A 24,650-nucleotide genomic window follows, 5' to 3' on the forward strand; every position below is an offset into this window, starting at 1 on the left:
TGTGGTTTTGTTCTGAAGCCCTGATTTGGAGCTACATTTTTATTACTTACTAATTTAAACCGTCTGCAATTTTTATCAATATTCATTTAAAATGTAAATGAAAGGCCGGTTTTTTGTCATACATATGGAAGTATTGATTAGTATTTGTAAAAAACACATACTCCGAGCATGTATATGGAGTTTCAATACATTGGATTAGGTGTGAACATTTAACTCAATCTAGAACTCTTCCCAGTAGTTGTGTTTTAGTGAGTAATATTACCTAGACTGAATATAGCGGTTTCAACTACTTTTGGGCGAAATTATCTCAAAAGTAAACTGCAATGAGTTATTTGTTATGCGAACGCTCAAACGGCCACTGTTAATGTGCGCGCAAATATACGCATTCGAGTGTGTTGTAGATTTGTCATCCAGTAGCCATTGCATGTCTGTGGATTACTGGATTGGTCCCTACATCAACAATGGCCGTTTGAGCGTTCGCATAACAAATAACTCATTGCAGTTTTGAGGTAGTTTCAAATCAATTTATTGAAAAATGATATATAAATTGAACAAATTATAGAGGTTCGAACTTATTAACTTTGTCAAGTTAATATTCAATTAAAAACATATAAGATGAAATGGCGTAAGATATCCTTGATTTAACCTTTTAAATTTTATTATCTTACTTCAAATTGGCCTAAATCAGTTTTTACCAACGTTCAATTCGCAGCCACTTTGAAACCAAAACATTTGAAGTGTATCAAATTCGGTGCGATTGTTGATTTCCAATTTAGTATCAATGTATTTATTACGTAATAACAATCTTCGACGTACTACCTTGCATAACGTGCAAATGGGTGTTTTGTATTTTATCAGTGGTTCGAATGACGTTTCAAAAGACGTAAGCAACGTTTAAATAAAGAAATGCTCGATGAATGTAGGGCCAATCGATCTGACGTGGGGCAAGCTTCATTCGTAGTACATTACATCTGATGTTGGATCTGAAATAAGAGTGGTGATTAACATATGAGTGAATGCTTTGTTTTGTCTGCCGGTATATTCCATACAATAATTTTCCACAGGCCGCGCTAGCGTCCTATCCAAATACATTATAATGAATAAGTACAAACTAATACATATGCATTTCTACTATGAATACGTTTCATGCTATGTGTTTTAATTTCATTTAATTTTGGAAATTGGAAAAAAAATATTTCTCGACAAAATATATTTTAAAACATCATTGCAATAAAAAAAAACTTCCAAGTAAAAATGAAGATATTGATATTGAGTACGAAAATTCGGTGAAATCGGTGAAATACTTGAATCAAACATAAACGTTTGAAAAACGTACGACGCGCGCCAAACCATAAGTGATGTCAAAGTGTGTACAAAGAGTGAAGCAATAGTGCGTTTAATGCTATGTGCTATAGTGTCTCTGTTGATGTTGATCGCTGACGTTTATAGTGGTAGATTTTCCAGCTGTGAAGAGAAAACAAAAACATCAATGAGTTGGCCACTATCAATATCGAAAACAGTTTTGAGCCTAGATTTATAAACATGAAAATTTCCACACAAAAGTTGCGATAAGGATACGATTCACGAGTTGAGAGCAAGCAAAAAAACATGCTAACAAATCATACATTTTCATACACTTTTTGTTACTGATTACAAACAATTGAATCGCGTGTTTATCATTTGCAAAGCACGCGCCAAACAGAAGCATTACGCGAAATTATCAAAAATAAAGTTAAAAAGCAATCAATATTGAGACGTTGTGGATGCATAAATGACGAACTCCTACAGAAGGTTTCAATCACATTTTTCCAGTGGTTTGGCGATTCATTCAAGTTGTAATTGAGTTGAATTGGAGCTGACTTTGAGCTGTCACAGATGTAGCGTTGATAATAATGGCAATACACATCCTTTCGATGACTTTCATTTGGTCAACTGAAAGTAATTTTCGGCTCATAAAGTACCCAAGGGACAAGATAATTCATGACGAAATATAATGATTGTATCACATCTCACATTAAAAGACTGTGTGTTTTTGAAAATCCAATTTTTTTCTGCGTGTTCACTTCTTTTCGTACATTTCGTAGGTTCAACCGAGTATGAGTCGTTTTCCAGTCACTGGAGATATCGCATTCATTGGCATGTGCTCGCAACGATTCGGGCATTAGGTGTTTTAACATTGAAATGAACTTAAAGTGTTCATGTCAAGTGCATGCTCTCTGATTATGATAAGAGACGTTTTTCGCTGCGGTTTTAGTTTGTATGTCTTTTCTCCCAGCATACCGTTCGTATTAGAGACTAGAGTCCGACTATCTATCATACAGAGACGGTGATAATCGAGGCTATTCCGTTCTAAATGATGAAATAATTGATCAAATACCCAAAGCGATTTCAACAATTACACGATTAAGTTTTCGTTAAACGGGTTGATGCACGCCACGATTTGAAATTATTGGCACTTAGAATATAAACATTACAAATAGCGTTGCAATAAATTTGCCAATATTATTATCACATTATCGGCTGTACTGTATGAAATTATGTGATTTTTTATAGGAAAAATATTGAATTGTTTTGGTAATTTAATGTGGTAATGGCTTTTAAATAAATTACCGCACGGAATGCAAATTTAGGCTATTCATAACAAGTAATTCCAAACACCTGGAAAAATTACACTTCATCAGAACGATGTCATAGGAGTAGGTAATGTGTATAATTTAACATTTTGAATGATTCCACAACAGATATGGAAAGAAACATTAAAATTATGGTTGACCGAAAATCATGCGAACATCACCAAATTTCACATGGGCAAATCCAAAAATGGTTTACGTAAAAAACCGCACTATAAATAGTAACAAACAGTGAAGCGCTTCAGCAATAACAATAGCGTATATACACAGTTACAAAGCTGTGATTGAACGTTTTAGTTTTGTTTTGTTTTTGGAACCGAATAACAATCGTATTCTCGGAGACTATCGGCAACTGACGTCGTTCGATACGTACGTTGTCCATTTTATGCGTGAACAAGACTTTTAATAGCATAATAGAAATAATTGATCCGGCAAATATACAAACTATTATACGTCAAACAACGTATCCAAAGTCAATAGAAATGAGTAATAATCAATTTTTTTTTGGTTTTTGCCATAAGTATTGCGCAGCAGTTCACAATAAAATGAGGAAAAGATCGTTTTGTGATGAATAACAACAGAACAAAGGAAAGGCAGCAACGTAATATTCTAACGCCAATATTGCTGATAACAGCTAGGTAACAACATCAATTTCATGTTACCGCACACTTGATGCACAAATTCTGATAATTTACAAGCAACTTTTTTAATTGAATGTGTGAAATCAGATATGTTATCCAAGTTCCAGGGAATATTCACTTTTTGTCTAATATGACTGTTTTTGTAACGAATGTTACTTTGTATAACGAAAAAGTTTATTACTTGAGTTTAAAAGAACTTGTTGATACTTTCGATCAATTAAAACTTCGTATCCTTTGAAAAAAATTTAAAAGGGGCAAGGTTCAGAACTTCAAAGTGCCTTAAAAGGTAAATAGTTATTGATACTTTGGCATCCATTATCTTATTCAAATTTTACGTTTTAGAATGCGCTTTCCATCTAAAAAAACACTTCAAACAAAATAAAATAAACAATGTATCTCGTGAGAAAAGCGTAGTGAGAGAACTCAGTTGAGCGACGTCATGGTGGATACGAAAGCAGACAACACTATAAATAAAACAAATGCGGCTATCGTCGATGCTTTGCTCATATGGAAAATATGGATAGCACTATTGGAACGCAATTCATTGCGCGTTAGAACAACACAGTTTGGATTGTCGCAGTGATTTTTATTTGGAGTTTTGATACACAACACCTGACACTCTCTTCGGTGAAAATAATCTTATTTCGTTTTTTTTAATTAATTGTACGAAATTTTTCAAATATTTTGAAAAAGGATACTTCGTGTTGAACGAAAATTAGAATAAAAATGTGTTAAAAAATGACTGCTTTCTTCAAGTAACAGAGGCGACCTTGAATTTCCATATGTTTGCTATTATGTCATGAATCAATTTTCACTCTTTGCACCGGAAAAATCCGATTCTTTTGACAAGTATTATTGCTGATTCTGATTATATGTGGAATCAACTTATTGGTCAGTGGTGTCGAACGCATAATATTTATCAAACAAACTTTTACACGATTTTTATTTAATTTCCAAAAAAAGTTTAAGGAAATATCAATTGCAGTGCTATAATCGTGAAGTGGCACACTCGTGGTAAATTGCCTAATTTAATCGATACAAATCAGCCGAAAAATTCTGCTTCACCTTATCATATCAATATCATATGGTACGGTAATGTCACTTGCATGCCATTCATGTGAGCTATTAACGGTGAGATTTTGGAGCTAAACGTGATACCGAATCGGATTTGAAAGAGAGACAATTCGGTACATATGCACCATGTGATAATCAGTAACCAGTAATAGCGTATATTTTTTGTTGCTGATAAATAATTGAACAAGTGTGCAAAGAATCTAAAATCACCACTAATCGATTGCCGTGTATTACAATGTCTACTTCTCTCTGCCCATCTATTTCCTTCTCTCCCGTCCTTAACCAAACCAATTGAAGACACAAACGAGTATATCGATGCCATTCAGCTAATACACGAGTTAGGAAAGGTGATAAAGTCAAAAGAAAGCAGGAAAAGGTTAATCGAACGCGATCGCAATAAAGTGAAGAAAAAAGAATAACAAAATAAATAAATGAAAGCCTAGTAAAGTGAATACGGAAAAATCAAGCGAATTTTTTTTGTGTATTCACTTCGCGTGCATACACATGATTATCACTAGGTAACAAACTGTTTGAGATTACTTGAAATTACGATCGAAAAAACCGCTTGTCCATGCGAATTTCATGCTCTCGTTCTCTCCGCACACACAAACGGGTCAATCATTCTAATACGTTGTCGCATCTAAGTCACGACGACCGAAAGTAAAAACAAACGACAAACCGAACGAACAATGGTGTAGCTGTAAATCTTGTACATATTGTGAGTGAGAGAGCATCGCGTGTACAATTTTTTAAAACACAATACAAACAACCAGCCACACCACCAACCAACGCAACACGCACGTATACGTATATATGTACACGTTTTGCTCGGACGATATTTTTTGCTCTCTACGAAACGAGATTAGTCAATGTCAATCGTATTCGCACTTCTCATACACACAAACACAAGCACATACACTCATCGGAATAGCAATCAGCAGATATCGTTCGATTCGGTTGTTCGTTGCGAGCACCACGGAAAAGTCAAATAGTATTGCATCCTGCACAATCCATTCAGTTCGCTACCAAACTCCGGTTGGATCGTATGAACCAAACAGAGAAAAAAATAAACACTGGCTTTTGAATACGAATTAGAATTGTGAAATTCTACTTTGAATATTAACTGAAAAGCAAATCAACTGTTTGAATTGTGAGTGATTTTTTTTTTATTTTTGAGTCTAGTACAGTTTCATCCGTTTTTAGTGCATACGATTTTATTTTTTCTTTCAACAAAACGATTCTAACGAATTTTGTGCTCATTTTTTTCTGCGCATTTTTTCCCTTTAGTTCAGCACATTTTTGGGATTACCAGAATTTACAATTATTCTTCTCATCCATTTGAGGTAAATTTGAAGATTTATTTAAACAAATTTGACAGTGCTTTTTTTATGAACATTTTGTGACAATATCATTGAAAGTTTAAATTTTTGAATTGAAAAACACCATTGTTGTATGTGTACTAGGTATAATTGTTATACCGTATGAAATGAGAAAAAAGGTACGCACGCGTGTTCATCGTTAAATCAAACAATTTCATATTTCATTTATCCAACACTTTCAAAAAGTAATCACAGATTGACACTTTGGCGGAATGTTGTTCGGTTAGATTTGCATAAGTGAAACTTATTACTCTTGATAATAAATTAAATTGAATGTGATCAAAAGAGAAGAGAAATTGAGATTTGCCTGGTGAGAACACGCGTCTCAGTATGTTGCTATTACTTTAGCGTAATTTTACATTTTTTTTATAATCATACTCAAATTTTATCTACACTTAAAATCCATGCTTCTGATATGATTCGTGAATAATTGTCCGATTTCTAGAAAAGCGTACAGAACGAATTGTTTCCTTGTTTCTTCTGAAGATAAATACGCAATTCGCGTGTGTAGAATCAGACCATTTTTGTCGTTTCATTCAACGAATGCCGTTTGAATAATGAGTTTAGAAAAAAATTCTTGTGTTAAGAAAAACGAAAGTATTATGAAATTTTTCATCATTTGTTTTTTTTCATTAATCGTCATTCGCTTATTTAAAAAAAAAAAGTTGAAGAAAAGACTGACTTCAGTTTGACGAAGAATTTCACTCTGAATTTAATTTTTTTTGCTCCAAAGAAACAATCAATACACAACAAATGCTTGAGCAAATTGAAAACAAAATTTCAAAAATATAAATCTCAAGTTGCAATTCTCAACACATTTTGATTTTGAAAAATTTAAATCACTGCTAATATAAGTCAATATATGATTTAGAGATACTTGTTAGAATATGGTGCACTTCTTTTCAAAAATGTTTCTCTTAAAACTACAATCGTATTCGCATAAAAAAATTTCTCCAAAAGATGAGATAAGAATATTTCAAAGAAAAAAAATTGGATTTCTATATGTTTGGATCTTTTAAAATTTCGAAATGAATGTCGAAGAATAAGTGAAAAAAGTGCGGTTCAATGATAACGCGGACGCTCTCCGAATGGGTAAGGTGAAAGGGTGAACGCAATGTTGATTCAAAGGCAAAGCATGTCTTGATTACACTTTCGCAAATCCTTATCCCGTGCACGCATGTGTGACTTGATTGTGACAGCAACACTTGTTAATTGTTGTATTAAATGTTCTTTTTTTGTTGTTCCTATTTCATATCAATAGATTCGTTCGTGAATTATCTTGCATATTTTACATAATAATTGAAAAGAGTGCTATATGCGAACGATGCCTGATTGTGTATGTACTCAGAAACCTGATCTTAATTAAATAATAATAATTATCACTCTAATGACAGTTAAGAGTGCTTGTTGGGATTTTTCTTACGTACGTACGTACGATTATTAGCTAATTCTCATTCAACCTGAACTTGGCCGTAACCGCAACGTATTTATTCATTGTTTAATACACATACACATACACACACACACACACACACTCACACACACATGAGTTCAGCCGTGCCGTTATCGATATCGCGCGTTTTCCATGAATCATTCATAACATTCGATTTACAGTTGCACAAAATAGGCTATGTTAGTATAATAATATTAATATCTCCGATGTTAATATCGCGCTTCTTCGCGCACCCAATCGAAGAGAAAAAATCCAGGCGATCAACAAATGTTTAAAAAAAATTAATAAACAGCATTGTTTCATAATCTTCCGATTTTTCTTGTTGCGCGAAACAGGCCGATATTAACATCGGAGATGTTAATATCATAATATAAACTGTGCAACTGTAATTCGATTGGCCACACATGGGAACAAATGAACATTTTATGGATAATAACTTTTATTTAAGGATAAACAAATCAAAAAGCATTCAAAACGTACAATAAATAGAGAGCTTCGTTATTGCAATGGCATATGCAAGCAGTAAAAAACGTCATTTGTATTGTGCGATAGCAAATGTTTTCTTTTTTTTTCGACCGTGTTTTGCCGATACAAATCTTTATGTGCGCACATTCTTCGGAATATAAAAGTATATTTCCAAATCAACTCTTTTTGTGAAGATGCACACTTAATTTTATCACAGCCCAGAAACTGAAATCCACGCACCACGTTATAATTCATCTGAAGCACTCTCTCTGTCACTCGAACACTTACAGAGAATAACGAAAATAATCAATGGCTAAATTGTTATTTTGGTTGTAAACATCTACATTTCTAATCTATATCACGCCACTCACTATGACCATAGCTGATTTCAATCGAACACGAACACAGATGGTGGAATAGGGGAAAAAACTCCGTACTATTATGTAACCATGGAATGATTTGATTGATTCGAATGTGAAAAAGCCTTTCAAACGCCATGTATCTTATCAATACTTGTTAAATTTTTTTGCGCGCAACATCTGCACTGGGCTTGATGAAGTGATTGAAAGAAAACACATAAACAAATCTTTTAATAGATAACGCTTTCTCATGCATGTGATTTAATTAGCAATGAGTTGTTTGATCTGTGTGAAGCTGTAGTAATGATAAAATAAACGCACATGCTTCAGCCATGAATGAATGTAATTAGTGGCGCGAATGTAATTTCTGAAGAATTGTTCTGACGAAAATATTCTATGGTTTCTCTTTGTTAATTTTCTGAATCCACAATAGTTGGGACACTTCGATTTAACCAAACGTTGTTTTATCCATTTGTCATTTCAGAAATTGTTAAGTCAAAAGTAACAAAAACGTATCAAGAAAATGCCTGCAAGATTCGAAGACGTAGCAACTGAAAACAACCGCACCGGTGCACCTCTGGACCTGGGTGGATCCGGTCAATACCAAAAGTTGGCTGATGAGGTTGTTATCAGCGGTTTCTCAGGACGTTTGCCGGAAAGTTCAACAATCGAAGAATTCAAGGACAATTTGTTCAATGGCGTCGATATGGTAAATGATGATCCACGCCGTTGGCCAAAGGGTTTATATGACCTACCAACCAGAATCGGTAAAATTAAGGACGAAGATTTGGAAAAGTTCGACCAACAATTTTTCAGTGTGCATCAGAAACAAGCCGAATGTATGGATCCACAAATGAGAATGTTGCTCGAAGCAACACATGAAGCTATCATTGATGCCGGTTTCAATCCACAAGAATTGCGTGGAAGTCGCACAGGTGTTTACATCGGTGTATCAAACTCGGAAGTTGAACAATACTGGTGTGCCGATCCAGACCGTGTTAATGGCTACGGTTTGACTGGATGTGCTCGTGCTATGTTTTCCAATCGTCTTTCATTCACTTTCGACTTCAAAGGACCAAGTTATGCATGTGATACCGCCTGCTCAAGTTCATTGTATGCCTTGTCACAAGCTTTCTCCGATTTGAAGGCTGGCCACTGTGATTCGGCTATTGTTGCCGGAGCTGGTCTCATTTTGAAACCGACTATGTCATTGCAATTCAAACGTTTGAGCATGTTGAGCGCTGATGGAAAATGCAAGGCATTCGACGAAAGTGGTGCCGGTTATGTGCGTTCAGATGGTTGTGTTGTAATTTTCTTGCAAAAAGCCAGCCAAGCTCGTCGTAACTACGCATCCATTTTGAATGTTCGCACTAACACTGACGGTTACAAAGACCAAGGTATCACATACCCAATTGGCGCTATGCAAAACCGTTTGATTCGAGAAACATATGAAGAAATTGGATTGCATCCACACGATGTTGTCTATGTTGAAGCTCACGGTACTGGTACCAAAGTTGGTGATCCACAAGAAGTCAACTCAATCACCGATTTCTTCTGCAAAGACCGTAAAACACCATTGTTGATCGGTTCAGTTAAATCTAACATGGGCCATTCAGAACCAGCATCAGGTGTTTGCTCAATCGCTAAAGTCTTATTGGCTATGGAAGCTGGTGTTATTCCAGGAAACTTGCACTACAAATCACCAAATCCAGATTTGTACGGTATTGTTGACGGCCGTGTTAAAGTTATTGACCGTAACACACCATGGAACGGTGGTATCATCGGTTTGAATTCATTTGGTTTCGGTGGTGCTAACGCTCACGTTATCATGAAATCAAACCCAAAACCAAAATCAACCACCCCAAGTGACACCATCCCACGTTTGGCTGTATTCTCCGGTCGTACCAGCGAGGCCGTTGATTTGCTTTTGGAAGAAGCCGAGAAAAACAAAACTGATGAAGAATTCTTCAGCTTGGTCAACGAAATCCATTCAAAGAACATCCCATTGCACTATCACCGTGGTTATACCGTTGTCGGTGACATCACAACTGTTCGCGAGGTCAACGAAGTGGTCGACGATAAACGTCCAATTTGGTACATTTACTCTGGTATGGGATCACAATGGGCTAGCATGGCTAAAGATTTAATGCACTTGGAAATTTTCCGCAACAGCATCAACCGTTGTGCAGATGCTTTGCGCCCAGAAGGTGTTGATTTGGTTAAAATCCTCACCGAAAGCGATGAATCAACATTCGATCACATTTTGAATTCATTCGTTTCAATTGCCGCCGTTCAAGTTGCTCTCACTGATGTTTTGACCCACTTGGGCATTGGCCCGAGTGGAATTGTCGGTCACTCAGTTGGTGAATTGGGCTGTGCCTATGCTGATGGATGCTTCACACCAGAACAAACTGTTTTGGCTGCATATTGGAGAGGTCGCAGCATCTTGGATACTGATTTGAAGAAGGGTATGATGGCTGCTATCGGTCTATCATGGGAAGATACTAAGGTAAATGGGAAATCTTTAAATATTCAAAAATGGTCGTTTTTCCCACGAAAATATCAAAGTGACGACATGTTTTGACGAAATCATTTAATCAAATTTCCAAACTCTACCGTATAGATGCCGCTAGAGCATCATTTGCTGAATATCTTCCATTTACGATTCATGTTGTTGAGTGTCATCATTATTGATTGAATATACTCATTTTGGTTACATTTCCATTGAAACAATAGGCTCGTGCTCCTGCTGACATAACCGCTGCATGCCACAACAGCAATGACAGCGTTACAATTTCTGGTCCACCAGAATCAATCACCAAATTCGTTGAAGAATTGACCAAGGAAGGTACCTTTGCCAAGGCCGTCAAATCATCTGGATATGCCTTCCACAGCAAATACATCGCCGATGCTGGACCAAAATTGCGAAAATCATTGGAACGAATAATTCCAAACCCAAAAAACCGTACATCACGCTGGCTCAGTACAAGCATTCCAGAATCCGGCTGGACAACACCAATCGCTCAACAGAGCTCAGCCGCTTACCATGTCAACAATTTGCTTTCACCAGTCCTTTTCCACGAAGCCATTCAACACGTTCCAAAGAACGCTATTTGCATTGAAATCGCACCAACTGGTTTGTTGCAAGCAATTTTGAAGAGATCATTGGGCGGTGAGGCCGTCAACTTGAGCTTATTGAAACGTGGCCACGAAAACAATCTCGTTTTCTTCTTGCAAAACATCGGAAAGTGAGTTGTTTAAGGAAGAATGGAAGAAAAAAAAAGACAAATTCAATAAAAACCCGACTTTTGTTATTTTAGATTGTATGCCGCCGGTGCTCAACCACAAGTTTCAAAATTGTACGCACCAGTTTCATATCCAGTTGGTCGCGGAACCCCTATGTTGAACTCGAAAGTTGGCTGGGAGCACTCACAACGTTTCATGGTCCCGAAATTTGGAATGGATTGTAAGTGTTCTCAAAACAAAATAAAAAATAGAAAAAAAAACCGCACTTAACTAATTTTGTCTTCCAAAAGAGACTTATAATGATGAATACAAAAAAATCTAAAAAAATAAATAATTTTATCCCCTTGCAGCAACCTCCGGTGAAACTGTAGTCGATGTTAACCTCACCAAAGACGAAGACGCATACTTGGCCGGTCACACAATTGACGGTCGTGTTCTGTTCCCAGCTACTGGTTACATGACATTGGCATGGCGTACATTTGCCAAGACCAAGAACAGCACCTTCGAAAAGACTCCAGTCGTTTTGGAAGATGTTGTCTTCCATCGTGCCACCATTTTGCCAAAAGACGGTTCAGTCAAATTCGGCGTTAACTTCTTCGATGGCACCGGACGTTTCGAAATCTGCGAAGGTGGTTCATTGGCCGTTTCGGGTAAAATCTACGTTCCAGAAGATGTTGAATTAGAACAATTACCATTGGATCCACTTGAACAAGACAAATCAGGTTTACCATTGAAGGCTGGTGATGTGTACAAAGAATTGCGTCTTCGTGGTTACGATTATGCTGGTAAATTCCGTGGTGTTAGCGAATCAGATTCGAAGGCTATCGCTGGTAAATTGCAATGGGAAGACAATTGGGTCAGTTTCATCGATACCATGTTGCAGTTCAGTATTTTGGGCAAAGATTTGCGCGAATTGTACTTGCCAACCCGTATCGAACGTGCCGTTTTAAATCCATCGAAACATTTTGAAATCGTTGAAAGTTTGAAACAAAACAAGTCCGATGTCCCAGTTTACATGTACAAAGACATCAATGTCATCAAATCAGGTGGTGTTGAATTGCGCGGATTGAAGGCTTCATTGGCTCCACGTCGTTCAGGCACTCAATCGCCACCAATTATGGAAAAATACAACTACGTACCATTCAAAAATGCTAACCAAGACTTGTCAAAGAATCCAGAACGTGCTCGTTTGCATGCCGTTTCGGTTGCAGCCCATTTGGCCATTGAAAACAGCAGCGGGGCATTGAAAGTCAAAGTGGCTGATGTTGTTGAAAGCAAAACCGTTGAAAGTGCTCTTGCACAAACGATTCAATTCGTTGTCGAAAGCGAACCAACACTGGCCAGTGATGTAGCCATTGTCACAAACCAACCAACCGAACCATACGTTCAAGCTGTCGGTGAATCGGGTATTCGTGTCGTTGCCAAAGATCCAAGCACTGGCCCAGTCGAATCAAACTGCCATTTGGTGGTTGCCTACGATGTTGTGCCACGTGTCAACGCAAACATTGTTTTAGATAATCTCAAAGCGTCAATCAAGGAAGATGGTTTCATTTTGCTCGAAGAAAATGTCGTTGGATACGACGAAGCTGACGCCAACAAATTGTTTGCCAGCTTCAACTTGGCCACAGTATCAGTTCAACGTGCCGCAAACAAATACTTTGTTTTACTTCGCGCAGTCATCGACATCACCACTCGAAACAAAACCGTTGTTTTGATCACCGAAAAGAACTACTCATACGTTGAAGAATTGAAATCGGCTTTGGCTAACGCAGAAAAGGACAACACTTACGTTTATGTTGTTGGACAAGGCGAAGAATTGTTGGGTGCCGTCGGTTTCATGAACTGTATCAAGAACGAAAACGGAGGCAAATTCGCTCGTTTGGTATTCATTCAAGACGCAAAGGCCGAGAAATTCTCATTCACAAGCAAATTATACTTGGAACAATTGAACAAGGATTTGATCAGCAGTGTGTACAAGAATGGCGGCTGGGGTTCATTCAGACACTTGAAATTGGACGTACAAGGTGCAGTCTCAAATTTGCAAGTTGAACATGCTTACGTGAACGCATTGACCAAGGGTGATTTGTCAAGTTTGTCATGGATTGAGAGCCCATTGACTCGCCAATTGCCAGATCCCAAGGACAACCGCGTCGAATTGTGCTCAGTGTACTATGCACCAATAAACTTCCGTGACGTCATGTTGAGCTCTGGAAAATTGGCAGCCGATGCTTTGCCAGGAGATTTGGCCACTCAAGATTGTATCTTGGGATTGGAATTCTCGGGACGTGATTCGACCGGAAAACGTAAGTTTCAGTACACAATATATTTATTTATTTTCGCGAAAATGTTGCAGAAAAATTGTTCAAGAAAACGACGAAATTAAACCAACAAAAATCCCCATTTTCTCCAGGTATCATGGCTATGGTTCAAGCAAAATCACTTGCTACAACTTGTGTCGCTCAACGCAACATGATCTGGGAAATTCCAAGCCACTGGACCATGGAACAAGCATCAACTGTTCCATGTGTTTACTCAACTGTCTACTATGCTTTGGTTGTTCGTGGTAAAATGAAGAAGGGCGAATCGATTTTGATTCACGCCGGTGCCGGTGGTGTTGGTCAAGCAGCCATCAGTGTTGCTTTGCATCATGGATTGACCGTTTACACAACTTGCAGCAAAGACAAACGTGAATTCCTGAAGAAGACTTTCCCACAATTGACTGACGCTAACATCAGCAACTCACGTGACACATCATTCGAACAGTTTGTCATGCGTGCCACCAAAGGAAAGGGTGTCGATTTGGTTTTGAATTCACTTGCCGAAGAAAAGCTTCAAGCTTCAATTCGTTGCTTGGGTCTCAATGGTCGTTTCTTGGAAATCGGAAAACTCGACTTGAACAACAATTCGCCATTGGGAATGTCGGTGTTCTTGAAGAACACATCATTTCACGGAATTTTGTTGGACAGTGTCATGGAAGGTGACGATGAAACCATCGAAACTGTTGTCGGTTTGGTTGCCGAAGGTATCAAGAACGGAGCTGTTCGCCCATTGCCAACCACCGTTTTCAACGACAAACAAATTGAACAAGCCTTCCGTTTCATGGCCAGCGGTAAACACATCGGTAAAGTTGTTGTTAAGGTGCGCGATGAAGAATCACAAAAAGCATTGAAACCAGCACCAAAATTGCTTGCTGCCATCCCAAGAACGTACATGCACAACGAAAAATCGTACATAATCGTCGGTGGTCTCGGTGGTTTCGGTTTGGAATTGGCCAACTGGATGGTGACCCGCGGTGCCACTAAATTGGTGTTGACATCACGTAGTGGTGTCAAGACCGGATATCAATCGTTGATGATCCGTCGCTGGAGCGGCCGTGGCGTTGAAGTGTCAATCGATACAAACGATGTGACCACATTGATTGGAGCACAAAACTTGCTCAAGGAAGCAAACAAATTGGGACCAGTCGGTGGTATCTTCAACCTTGCCGCTGTCTTGCGTGACGGTTTGTTGGACGATCAAACGGAAGCCGATTTCAAGACAGTTAACGTACCAAAAGTCGATGGAACCAAACATTTGGATGTTGCTTCACGCGATTTGTGCCCATTATTGGACTACTTTGTTTGCTTCTCGAGTGTGTCATGCGGTCGTGGTAACATCGGTCAAACGAATTACGGTTTGGCCAACTCAGCCATGGAACGTATCTGTGAAAATCGTCAAGCATCCGGTTTCCCAGGTACAGCCATCCAATGGGGAGCCATTGGTGATACTGGTTTGGTCATTGACAGTTTGGGTGACAACGACACCGTTGTTGGTGGTACTTTGCCACAACGTATGGTATCCTGTTTGCAAACCATGGATCTCTTCATGCAACAACCACACTCAGTTCTCGCTTCAATGGTCGTCGCTGAGAAACGCAAGGCCGAAAGCAGCGGAGTCAGTTTGGTGAGCTGTGTTGCCAACATCTTGGGCTTGAAAGACTTGAAGAATGTACCGGATCAAGCATCACTTGCTGATTTGGGTATGGACTCATTGATGGGTGCCGAAATCAAACAGACATTGGAACGAAGCTACGATGTCGTTATGAGCGCACCAGAAATCCGTCAATTAACGTTCGGAAAGCTTAAGGCTTTGGGTAAGTCAACGAAAATTAATTTATAAAGATAAATTTTAAAAAATATTGAAATTCAATTCTTTCTTATAGAATCGGGCGACAGTGGTGCAGCACCATCAGCAGCAGCCGGCGCTCAAACGAACGGCACACAATCAGCAGCATCATCGGCTGTCGGTGACGGAACTCAAGTTGTGTTCACCGATGAGCTCATGCCAACTGAGGTCTTGGTTAAACTCGAAAGTAAAGCTCCAGTCGACAGCAAAGCACGTCCATTGTTCGCTGTTCATGCTATCGAAGGTTTTGTTACTGCTTTGAAACCATTGGCGGCCAAGCTTCCAGTTCCAGTTTATGGTTTGCAATGCACAAAAGACGCTCCATTGACTTCATTGAGTGACTTGGCTGCATTCTACATTAAACAAATCAAAACCGTTCAAAAGACTGGCCCATACGTGATCATTGGTTATTCATTCGGTGCATCAGTCGCTTTTGAAATGGTGTCACTCTTGGAGAAGGCCGGAGAAAAAGCCACTCTTGTCATGTTGGATGGTTCACCGAAATACGTCAGCTGGTACACAGAGGCCCATCAACAACGTCAAGAAGGTGGTGCCACGGAATCACAAAATGAATCATTCAGTTTGGCCTACTTCGGTTTGGTCGTTGCCAATTTGGATTACGTTAAAATTGCCAAAGAAATTGACTCTCTTGCATCACTCGACTTGAAATTGAAACGTGTTGCCGAACTCATTAGCCAAAAGACGAAATTCCCATTGGAAACTGTGCAATTGGCCGCATCAACATTCTATAAGAAACTTAAGGCAGCCCATTTGTACAAACCAGAACGCAAACTTGCCAGCAATGTAACTCTCTTCAAACCAACCGAAAACTACGTCAAACTGGCCGCTGACTACGGTTTGTCAGAGGTGAGTGTCCATTTGTAGCCCATATCACCATGGAAATTGAACATAAACTAATTGATTTTTTTTCTCGCGTATTTTCCAGGTTGTTAGCAACAAAGTAGATATTGTGACGGTGAAAGGTGACCACAGAACCATTTTGACTGGCGAATCCGTCGACAAGATCTCCACCGTACTAGCAGCACTTGCTCAATAAATGGAAATCATCACAAATACCGATCTGTATATACGTCGATTAGAGTTAATTTATAATAAATTATAAACAATTGCTTCCAAAGAATATATGTCGCAACTGATTTTGGTTTTGGATAATTCTGTGGCAGTTATACATTCAGGTCCACGTATAATTGGCACACAATTACCCGCGATAAATCAACACGACAATCTTCTTTTGCAGAGAATCCATACTAAAATGACACAAGATTAATTAACGTAAACATTCCATTGAATACGATGTTTAATTTATTTATGAATTGATTTTCATCTTTAAACTATATTTTCTTGCCAATGAAATCACAACAAAGAAAAAACCAATGAATGAACATATGTGTTTTTTTCTAAACGCTTTCACTTCAATGTAAATTTGATGGTTCATTTATTCAGCACGTGTTCGACCGATTTCATCGTTTGGAACGAACAACTGTCCGATCGTTTTAATCTTTTTGATTGAATGTGACTCATGGAATATCGGGTCTTGAAATAAAAAAAATTGTATACATTGAATTTATAATAATAAAACATGGTTCTTTCATTTAATACTTTTGAATTTCAGAATAGAAATTTGATTTATTTCAAGAATTCAACAAAAAAGAATGGATACGAAATTTCACTCAGCGATGCACGTCACCAGTTAATCGGCTGGCACACAGCACATTTCACCAGTTGCAGCTTCGGTCATACATTTGTTGATGCGAACATGCATCAAAGCATACTGTGGCTCGTGTGTACAATTGTGTATGTCATATTTAGCCCTAAAATTAATCTTTTTTTCTTATCATAGTCGGAACTAGATTCGCAGTTGTGAAAGTTTCGCTTGAACAGCATTTCTAGCATGAACGATTTACTCAAACGAAGAAAGGATACAAATGGAGGAAATCCACGTCAATTTGGAGTATGCATAAACTAAGTTAATTTATGTGTCAATGTAATAACTCTCTTCTTTTTCGTACAGATTCGACGACAAAAACTAACACTAGGAAGGAATCACTTTAATTCTCCGTGCATCGAATCCAGAAGACAGTTTGTCAGAGTAACACACGATCTTAAGAGAGAAAAATGGCGTGCCATGGTGGCAGAGGTGTTGGAAAAACTGACTCGAAATAAACAACCCCATATTAGGCTCTGATATCATTCAATTACAGAATTTCGTTTTTAATTGAAAAAATTCATTCAATAAAATTTATTCAGTAAATATTGACTGCAGCATTGTCAATGAGCATTTAAAGCAGCCTCTGAATACACAAACTTAAAATAATTGACTGGCCTTAGCGAACTGCTGGCAAAATTGGCACTTGAATCCGTTGCATGGAAAAGTGACATTTTAAAACGGTAGTACACAAACACGAGTCTTTATACTGTTGAGGTGTTTGCTTTTTCAAGGCATGATTAGAACAACGGCGTGGATTTTTCTTGCATGCGACGGACTTAACCAAGTGAATTTTACCCCTTTTTTCTATTAGTTGATCTGCTTTCGTGTCTGGCAATATAAAAAGTGCACTCAACCGTATTGTATCTCTCTTATAACGATTTTTTGATTATGAATTCTGACACATTTTTCATGTACGTTAAAGTTAGTACGAAAGTTTAACGGATAAACAACTAATTGAGTTTAATTTTTATTGACTTCCACTCATCTTTGGCACGTTACCTGCTTGACAACGTATTGTCCATTGTGAAAAAAGAACGTGAACAGTTAGTTTCATGTTCGGTAATTCAACACCGATTTCGACTTTTTCTTTTATTTACTCTCCATCAAAGAGATGTTTGTTCATGCTTTCATTGATAAAAATTTGAGGGGATTCCGTTTGTTGCATACAAATTTCTGCATAATCTTGTCGAAATAAGGTTGTTGGTAAGGTAAAGCAAGGCAAGCACAGAGCTGTGCACCAGATATATATAAAACAATTGATTTTCTTTTTATTTTGTTCATCTTTGGCAAAAAGTCTCATTCTTTCTTTTATTAATTTCTCCATTGTACGAACGAAAGAATGAAAAAAGTAAACTTACAAAAAAAAACGAATTATGGTGTGATGAAAAAAAGAAGTCTTTTGTTTCAAAATGGAAATTAATTTTTTTTACACGAAATGAAGATGAAATGCGAATGGCCACAATGGACACTTGTACATCATTGTTACAAACTAGATCGAATGCTTACGAACAAATGAAATGCAATTTTTTTTCTCTCTAAAAAAAACCAGAGAGTGTTATGGGCTGATGTCAGCAAGTCAATGGCTGCCAAGTCAAGTTTTATTTCAAATTTGACTTGGCACCGAGAAAGGAATACGAATTTTGTACTGCAAATGCGTTAAAATAACGCAACGCATACTCGTCAGCAACTGATATCAGCAGCTGACATTAGTTAGTGCTGCTGACATCAGCCCAAAACACGCTCTGAAAAAAACCGATCGTACAATAATTAAAAGTCAGATTTAAATCATTAATGGTATCTCATCGTTAGTTTGGCATTCATTTGAATCGATGAATAGCAGGATCGTGGCCAAAATGTGTGTAAACATTGATTGCATTCCTGTGCTATTTACCAACATGATTCTGGTTGTTTAATATGTCTTGCGCAATATGTCCATTTTCATGGGTTTCGAAATTGTTATAATAATTGTATCCGAATAGAGATCGTAACCTGTACAAGAGAGAGAGAGAGAAAAAAAGAGACGAGAAGAAGAAGAAGAGATAATAAAAATGGTCATCAGTGGGAAAATATGGAATAATTACAACGATTCTCTCAACTAATTGGATAAACAAATAGAACCTAGGGGATTGATTTAAGAGATAATGCTAGAAGCCATTTAAAGGTGTTTGATATTAATGATAAGGTGCATAAAGTCTTTATTTTTTTTGTTTCTCTTCATATTGTTATTATAGTTCACAATTCGTTGCCTTAAAGTACTTAAAAAGCATTTTACGTGTGATTGTTGTATGATATGAGTCAGTGCTGATCAGTGTTATGCTTGCAACACCGACAATTTAGATTAACAAAAAACAAGAAGAAGTTTCGAAAAAAAGGTGAGCTACTTGAAAGGATCTACGCCAAGTGAAAAAAAGTATTCTTCGAATTGGTTAAAAAATGAAGTGATAAATTGCTTTGATTTAAATATACATATACATACTAAAATAAATTACACGTTAAATGCCGAAATTTGCTTAGTCGCATTCTAAATACTACAAACTAAAAATAAATAAAAAAAAGAATAATGACACTAAACTGGGTTATTCTCGATTTTGATTTTACACACATAATGAATTAAATTACTCATTGAAAGAATTGCTTTATTTCTCATATATGTATATATTTGTTTCCCTTTCTACTGCCCTTTTGGAACGAAATCTACGTTTTAATAAACACGATTGAGTTTTTTCTTTGTGACTTTTGTAATTGTGATCAGTTGCCATAGGCATATAAACACATACATAAAATGTTTTTAAAAAAAACTAAAAAAAAATGCTCGTTTGCTTTGAAATTTATGAGCACACAATAAATTAAGTGATAAGATTGGATGCGTGATGAATCAATTGATGAATGACACATAATTTGTGAATATGATATAATTTTCAACTAACCGATTGCATAGTTCTTGCCAGACAGTGGCCGTAAATTTATTCACTAGAAAAAAGATGGAAAAATTGAATGATTGTTGAAAAACGGTCTATTTCGATTCATATTTGATTTTATCTCTCAAGCAAATCAATTTACCTAAACATTATGTGGTGGTGCCCACAAAAATTACATTGTACAATAGAACAATTAGCAAATTGCCCAGCCATTCGATTTCACCAAAGTCGCCCAGTAAATCGAAATTTGTGATTCCTATAAAAGCAAATGACAATTGGCAACGGAAGAGACAACGAAACGAAAGATTAGACGAATGTAATTGAGCGTAATTGATGAATGTGATATGTGTTGGTGTGTTACGTACCCAAAATTCTTGATAAAAGCGGCAATGCCGAGCTAAGTATCAAAACCAGTGCTCGGTTGACGATGAGTTGGGCGAGTAAGGTTTTTGTGTCGTTGTGGCTGAATGCTCTGCATGAATGGCATTGTGTACAGGCCAACGGTTGATGTGCGCACAAATAAAAGATGATTAACGCTTCGCTTGCGACACCAATCGGTCCAACTTTTGATAATGAAGTGATGCCCAATGTGAATTTCTGCAATAAAATTCAACGATTGCCGTGTTAGAAATACGTTGCCGTTTTTGGATTCAACGAAATTTAGTTTTTACGAAGCAAATCAATTTACCTTTGCGCTGAGCGGTAACGCTTTGATGCCAATCAACAGCTCCAATATATTTTGGACGACAACTGAAACGGTGACACCCGTTAGAAATAGCAACATTAGCATGGCCAATGGATAAATCAAATTGCGCTGTATTGCCGTTGAACTACGTAGTTTATCCAATTCTTTGCGTTTGGTTCGCAATTCGTGCAGTCTTTCATGTAGCTCATCAATAATTGCCTTGCTCGGATATTGTTATGATTGTTTAAAACTAATTGTTTTTAATGGTTTACGGTTGCAATGACGCAGCAATGATATTGTTAGCGAACCGAACACTCGCCTCCTCCAAGTGCGATGCATGATATTCTTCATTGACGTCACGCATTATATTAAGTGTGGCTTCACTAACACCTGGCGAACGACCCTGAATAATCGGATAAAACCCAACGGCGTGCATACTAGCCAAGCCAACTAAGAAATGGACAAAAAATGAAACGAATTAGTTGATACTTTTTATGAATGTTCAAAGGGGAGGCGTAAAAAATACATACCCAATAACAAGAGCACTCCAATAAATGAAACATATGAATATAAAATACGATCCCGAATCGAGTTCAGATATTTTACGAATCGAAGCACTGGACCCATTCGAGTCGGTCAGCGACAGTGTGGATGGTCGCGGTAATTTACTTGCGAACGAAAACGGCAAGTTTTCTACCTGCGGCGTATGAACAGCCACGATTTCCGATTGGGTGCTCGAACTGTCTTTTACCTCCGGCTTTTTCTCTTCCAAACTGAGACCAGCAGCTTCGCCTTGATTCGGTAGCTTGTGCAGCACACTCATGCACTGGATTATGTCTTGCATTGATCTTTGCAGTTGTTGAACCTAGGATGATGTGAGAAAGTTGTTTAGTTCTCCAATAATATCGAAGTGTTTATTGAGAAAAAAATTCGTCTCTCATTGAAATATTTCATCTTTTATTCAATTCCATACCTGGTTTGTTAGGACCGAACATGTTTTGGCTAAATCCTGCACCACAGCTGTTGAATTGGGCTCCAGCTCACTAAAACTTGCACTGGAAGCGGCTGTTTAAATTGCACTTGCATTTACAGTTGGTGGCTGCAGCGTTGACACATTCTTCCACAGAGCGTTTATTGCCTGCATTTGAAGCTGCTGAATTTTTCGTTCATTCTCTAGGGCAACTTTGGTTGTTTCCATGTCATGCGATAGTTTCCTACAAAATTCAGGTAACACATTACAAAAATGCTTCGAATTGTTCAAGAATAAAAACGAAACCAAAATCTTACTCGATGTGCTGCTGAGTTCGATTCTTCTGCAAATTCTCTGCAATGTGTATGTTCTTTTGAATCACAATTGCCGACTCTTCGGTTGAATTTTGATTAATAAGTTTGGGTTTCCATGAACTTGCATCAGTGTTATCTTTTGATTGGTTATGTTCCTAAGATCTAAATGGACAAAATATCGTATTAGAATTACATAGAAAAAATGTATCATGTTTAATTTTAAAAAATGTCCCAATCCAACGAAGTTTTCCTTTTTCGTTAATTTTGTTATCTAATTAGCCAATTAATCGTTACCTTTGTGATGCTTTGTTTCGTACAGTCTTGAGTTTATCGGCGCTAAAGTGGTCGCTATCATCGTCCGAGCTAACGTTACTCATATTGTCACGAGTATACCTGACTGATTATTTGACTGGGGCAGCGGCGGTGGTAGAGATAATGTTTTGTGTGCCAATGTTTTCTTCACACTTGGCGAATCACTGTGCGAATGGTTAGTCGTTTGATGTACCTTTAGTGCCGTATTAATCGAATTATTTTTGCGTACATTCAAAACAGGAGATTTCTCCTGCTTTTTAGTCTATGATGTGCGACTTTTTGGTGACATTAATTTCGATTCTGCATGAATGTGGTTAATCAGAATTGGTTAATAAAATCGCAAAAAATAGAGAGATAACAACATGAGAAGAGAAATGAGTATGAAACGAACCTTTGGTTGATTTAATCGACGATACTTTTTGATTTGGCAAGGGTGGTTCGGTCTTGGGAGTTGAATGGATCACACTTTGATGTATAACATTTAGTGGCGGGCAATCAGGGCTCATTAATGTTTCCAAATCAAAACTAAAAAAAAATCATTCAGAAAAAAATCAAAACTAAAATGGCAAAATTCGTACGAAAAACATGGACACATTAAATATGCGAACAAAATCAATTTATGCTGTGTATGTGGTTTTTTCTTCACATACACACAGTGTCAGATGGATAAATGTGTCAAGTCGGTCGACAGTTACTGCGATTGTGTGTAACTTCTGTTTGTTTGTGTCTACTTACAGTGAATTCGTCATTTGAACACATGGATTCTCTTGTGTGAAAATTGTGTGTCAAAATTTTCGGCCAATGAATATGTTTGCGCCATTTCCAAATCGCTATATGGTATTTTGTCGACGTCTTTCTTCAATAGTGCAATGAATTCTTCCGGTTCGGTGTATATCCCCTAGGCATTTCTGTTCACTTTTAACCTTTTCAACAGCATTGATCAGTTCGACCTCAGTTCGACAATCTTTTTGTGGTTCTTGTTGAGCAGATTATCCCATGAATTCACTTGTGTCGCCTGATTGATGAATACTTTTTCTTGCTCCTGCGATTCCGATGTGTATTTGTTGATCATTCCTTCAATTTGAGAGAATGTCATTTGATTTCCACCAACCGCTGTCGACTGTGTTGTTCTGAAATTGAGAATTCAAACACTTGTGTTAGACGCGCCATTTCACAAGCGTTAACTTCATCGTCAACTTACGTTGTGCTTGAACTGAAAGCAATGGCTGGACCGTCAAGACTTGTGGTTGCTGTACTGGCCACTATAAATTAGGTGCAAATCCAAACCAATGCTAGAAAGTGAAAGAAGAAAAAAGCGAATGGTGTTGAGAATTTTCGATGCAATTTCGTTTGATAAAACTATGCAAATGAGTCATTTGGGTTATACCCTGGTTATCGCCAAAACATAGCACTGGTTGGTTGATCGGCTATTTCATTTCCACATTATGTGGTGGTGCCCACAAAAATTACATTGTACAGTAGAACAATTTGGAAATTGCCCAGCCATTCGATTTCACCAAAGTCGCCCAGCAAATCGAAATTTGTGATTTCTATAAATGCAATTGACAATTGGCAACGGAAGAGACAACGAAACGAAAGATTAGACGAATGAATGTGATATGTGTTAGTGTGTTACGTACCCAAAATTCTTGATAGAAGCGGCAATGCCGAGCTAAGTATTAAAACCGTTGCTCCATTGACGATGAGTTGGGCGAGTAAGGTTTTTGTGTCGTTGTGGCTGAATGCTCTGCATGAATGGCATTGTGTACAGGCCAACGGTTGATGTGGCACACAAATAAAAGATGATTAACACTTCATTGCGACTCCAATCGGTCCAACTTTTGATAATGATGTGATGCCCAATGTGAGTTGGTGCAATAAAATTGGCTGAAAATGGAAAAAATGAATCGAAATTGAGTTTTGTATGAGAGAATTTGATGTCATTTGAAATTGAATGGATGCTGCGCTAGGGAGATCTAGCTACTATGAAATTTATGGCGATTGATACATAAATCGTGAGAGTCAATCACATACCTTATTTTATATACTAAAACTTCATCGTTGTCGGTGGAGTACAGATCTTTTCGTCGGAGACGACGAAGTCGACCGATCAATGCAAACGACCCAACGTACAACAATATGAACAGCAACAAAAAAATCTGTAAACAAAGCAGACAAAAGAATTCATATTAAAAAAACGAATCCAACAAGAAAAATATCGAGCGCAAAAAATTATGCACTATGTCAGCGAAAAATTGGCCAGAGAGTTGAGTCAATCCCAAGAGAAACCAATCAATTTACTCTACGCTAA

The 24,650-nt window shown here is 37.6% G+C and overlaps 2 protein-coding genes, 1 long non-coding RNA gene and 1 pseudogene across 3 annotated transcripts in view; 1 reads left to right on the forward strand and 3 right to left on the reverse strand.

Annotated features, from left to right (window-relative positions):
- Positions 1 to 23: 23 nt before the first annotated feature.
- Positions 24 to 8,090, reverse strand: LOC129567539 (uncharacterized). Its single transcript, XR_008687868.1, has 3 exons — positions 8,014 to 8,090; positions 1,305 to 1,464; positions 24 to 983 (listed from the first exon to the last, which is right to left on the reverse strand). It is a non-coding gene; the product is annotated as an uncharacterized LOC129567539 (long non-coding RNA).
- Positions 3,641 to 17,010, forward strand: LOC129567532 (fatty acid synthase). The gene is made up of 9 exons (XM_055444572.1): positions 3,641 to 5,495; positions 5,633 to 5,688; positions 8,486 to 10,510; positions 10,738 to 11,249; positions 11,322 to 11,467; positions 11,598 to 13,550; positions 13,658 to 15,379; positions 15,449 to 16,278; positions 16,358 to 17,010. The coding sequence occupies exons 3-9, from the start codon at positions 8,525 to 8,527 to the stop codon at positions 16,466 to 16,468; spliced, it is 7,260 nt and encodes a 2,419-aa protein (XP_055300547.1). The 5' UTR covers positions 3,641 to 5,495; positions 5,633 to 5,688; positions 8,486 to 8,524; the 3' UTR covers positions 16,469 to 17,010.
- A 1,507-nt stretch (positions 17,011 to 18,517) lies between these two features.
- LOC129567569 (protein Lilipod-like) lies at positions 18,518 to 22,404 on the reverse strand (annotated as a pseudogene).
- Positions 22,405 to 22,601: 197 nt separating this feature from the next.
- Positions 22,602 to 24,650, reverse strand: part of LOC129567570 (protein PFC0760c-like) — a 28,368-nt gene continuing 26,319 nt past the window's right edge. The window contains exons 10-13 of the mRNA XM_055444623.1: positions 23,541 to 23,601; positions 23,290 to 23,469; positions 22,731 to 22,864; positions 22,602 to 22,639 (exon numbers count right to left, since the gene is read on the reverse strand). Coding sequence (XP_055300598.1) covers positions 22,602 to 22,639; positions 22,731 to 22,864; positions 23,290 to 23,469; positions 23,541 to 23,601 — 413 coding nt within the window. The remainder of the gene's footprint in view (positions 22,640 to 22,730; positions 22,865 to 23,289; positions 23,470 to 23,540; positions 23,602 to 24,650) is intronic.

Source organism: Sitodiplosis mosellana, unplaced genomic scaffold (assembly GCF_009176505.1).
Source record: "Sitodiplosis mosellana isolate CC-2019 unplaced genomic scaffold, AAFC_SMos_1.0 Smas_scaffold_11, whole genome shotgun sequence".
NCBI classification, from domain to species: Eukaryota; Metazoa; Arthropoda; class Insecta; order Diptera; family Cecidomyiidae; genus Sitodiplosis; species Sitodiplosis mosellana.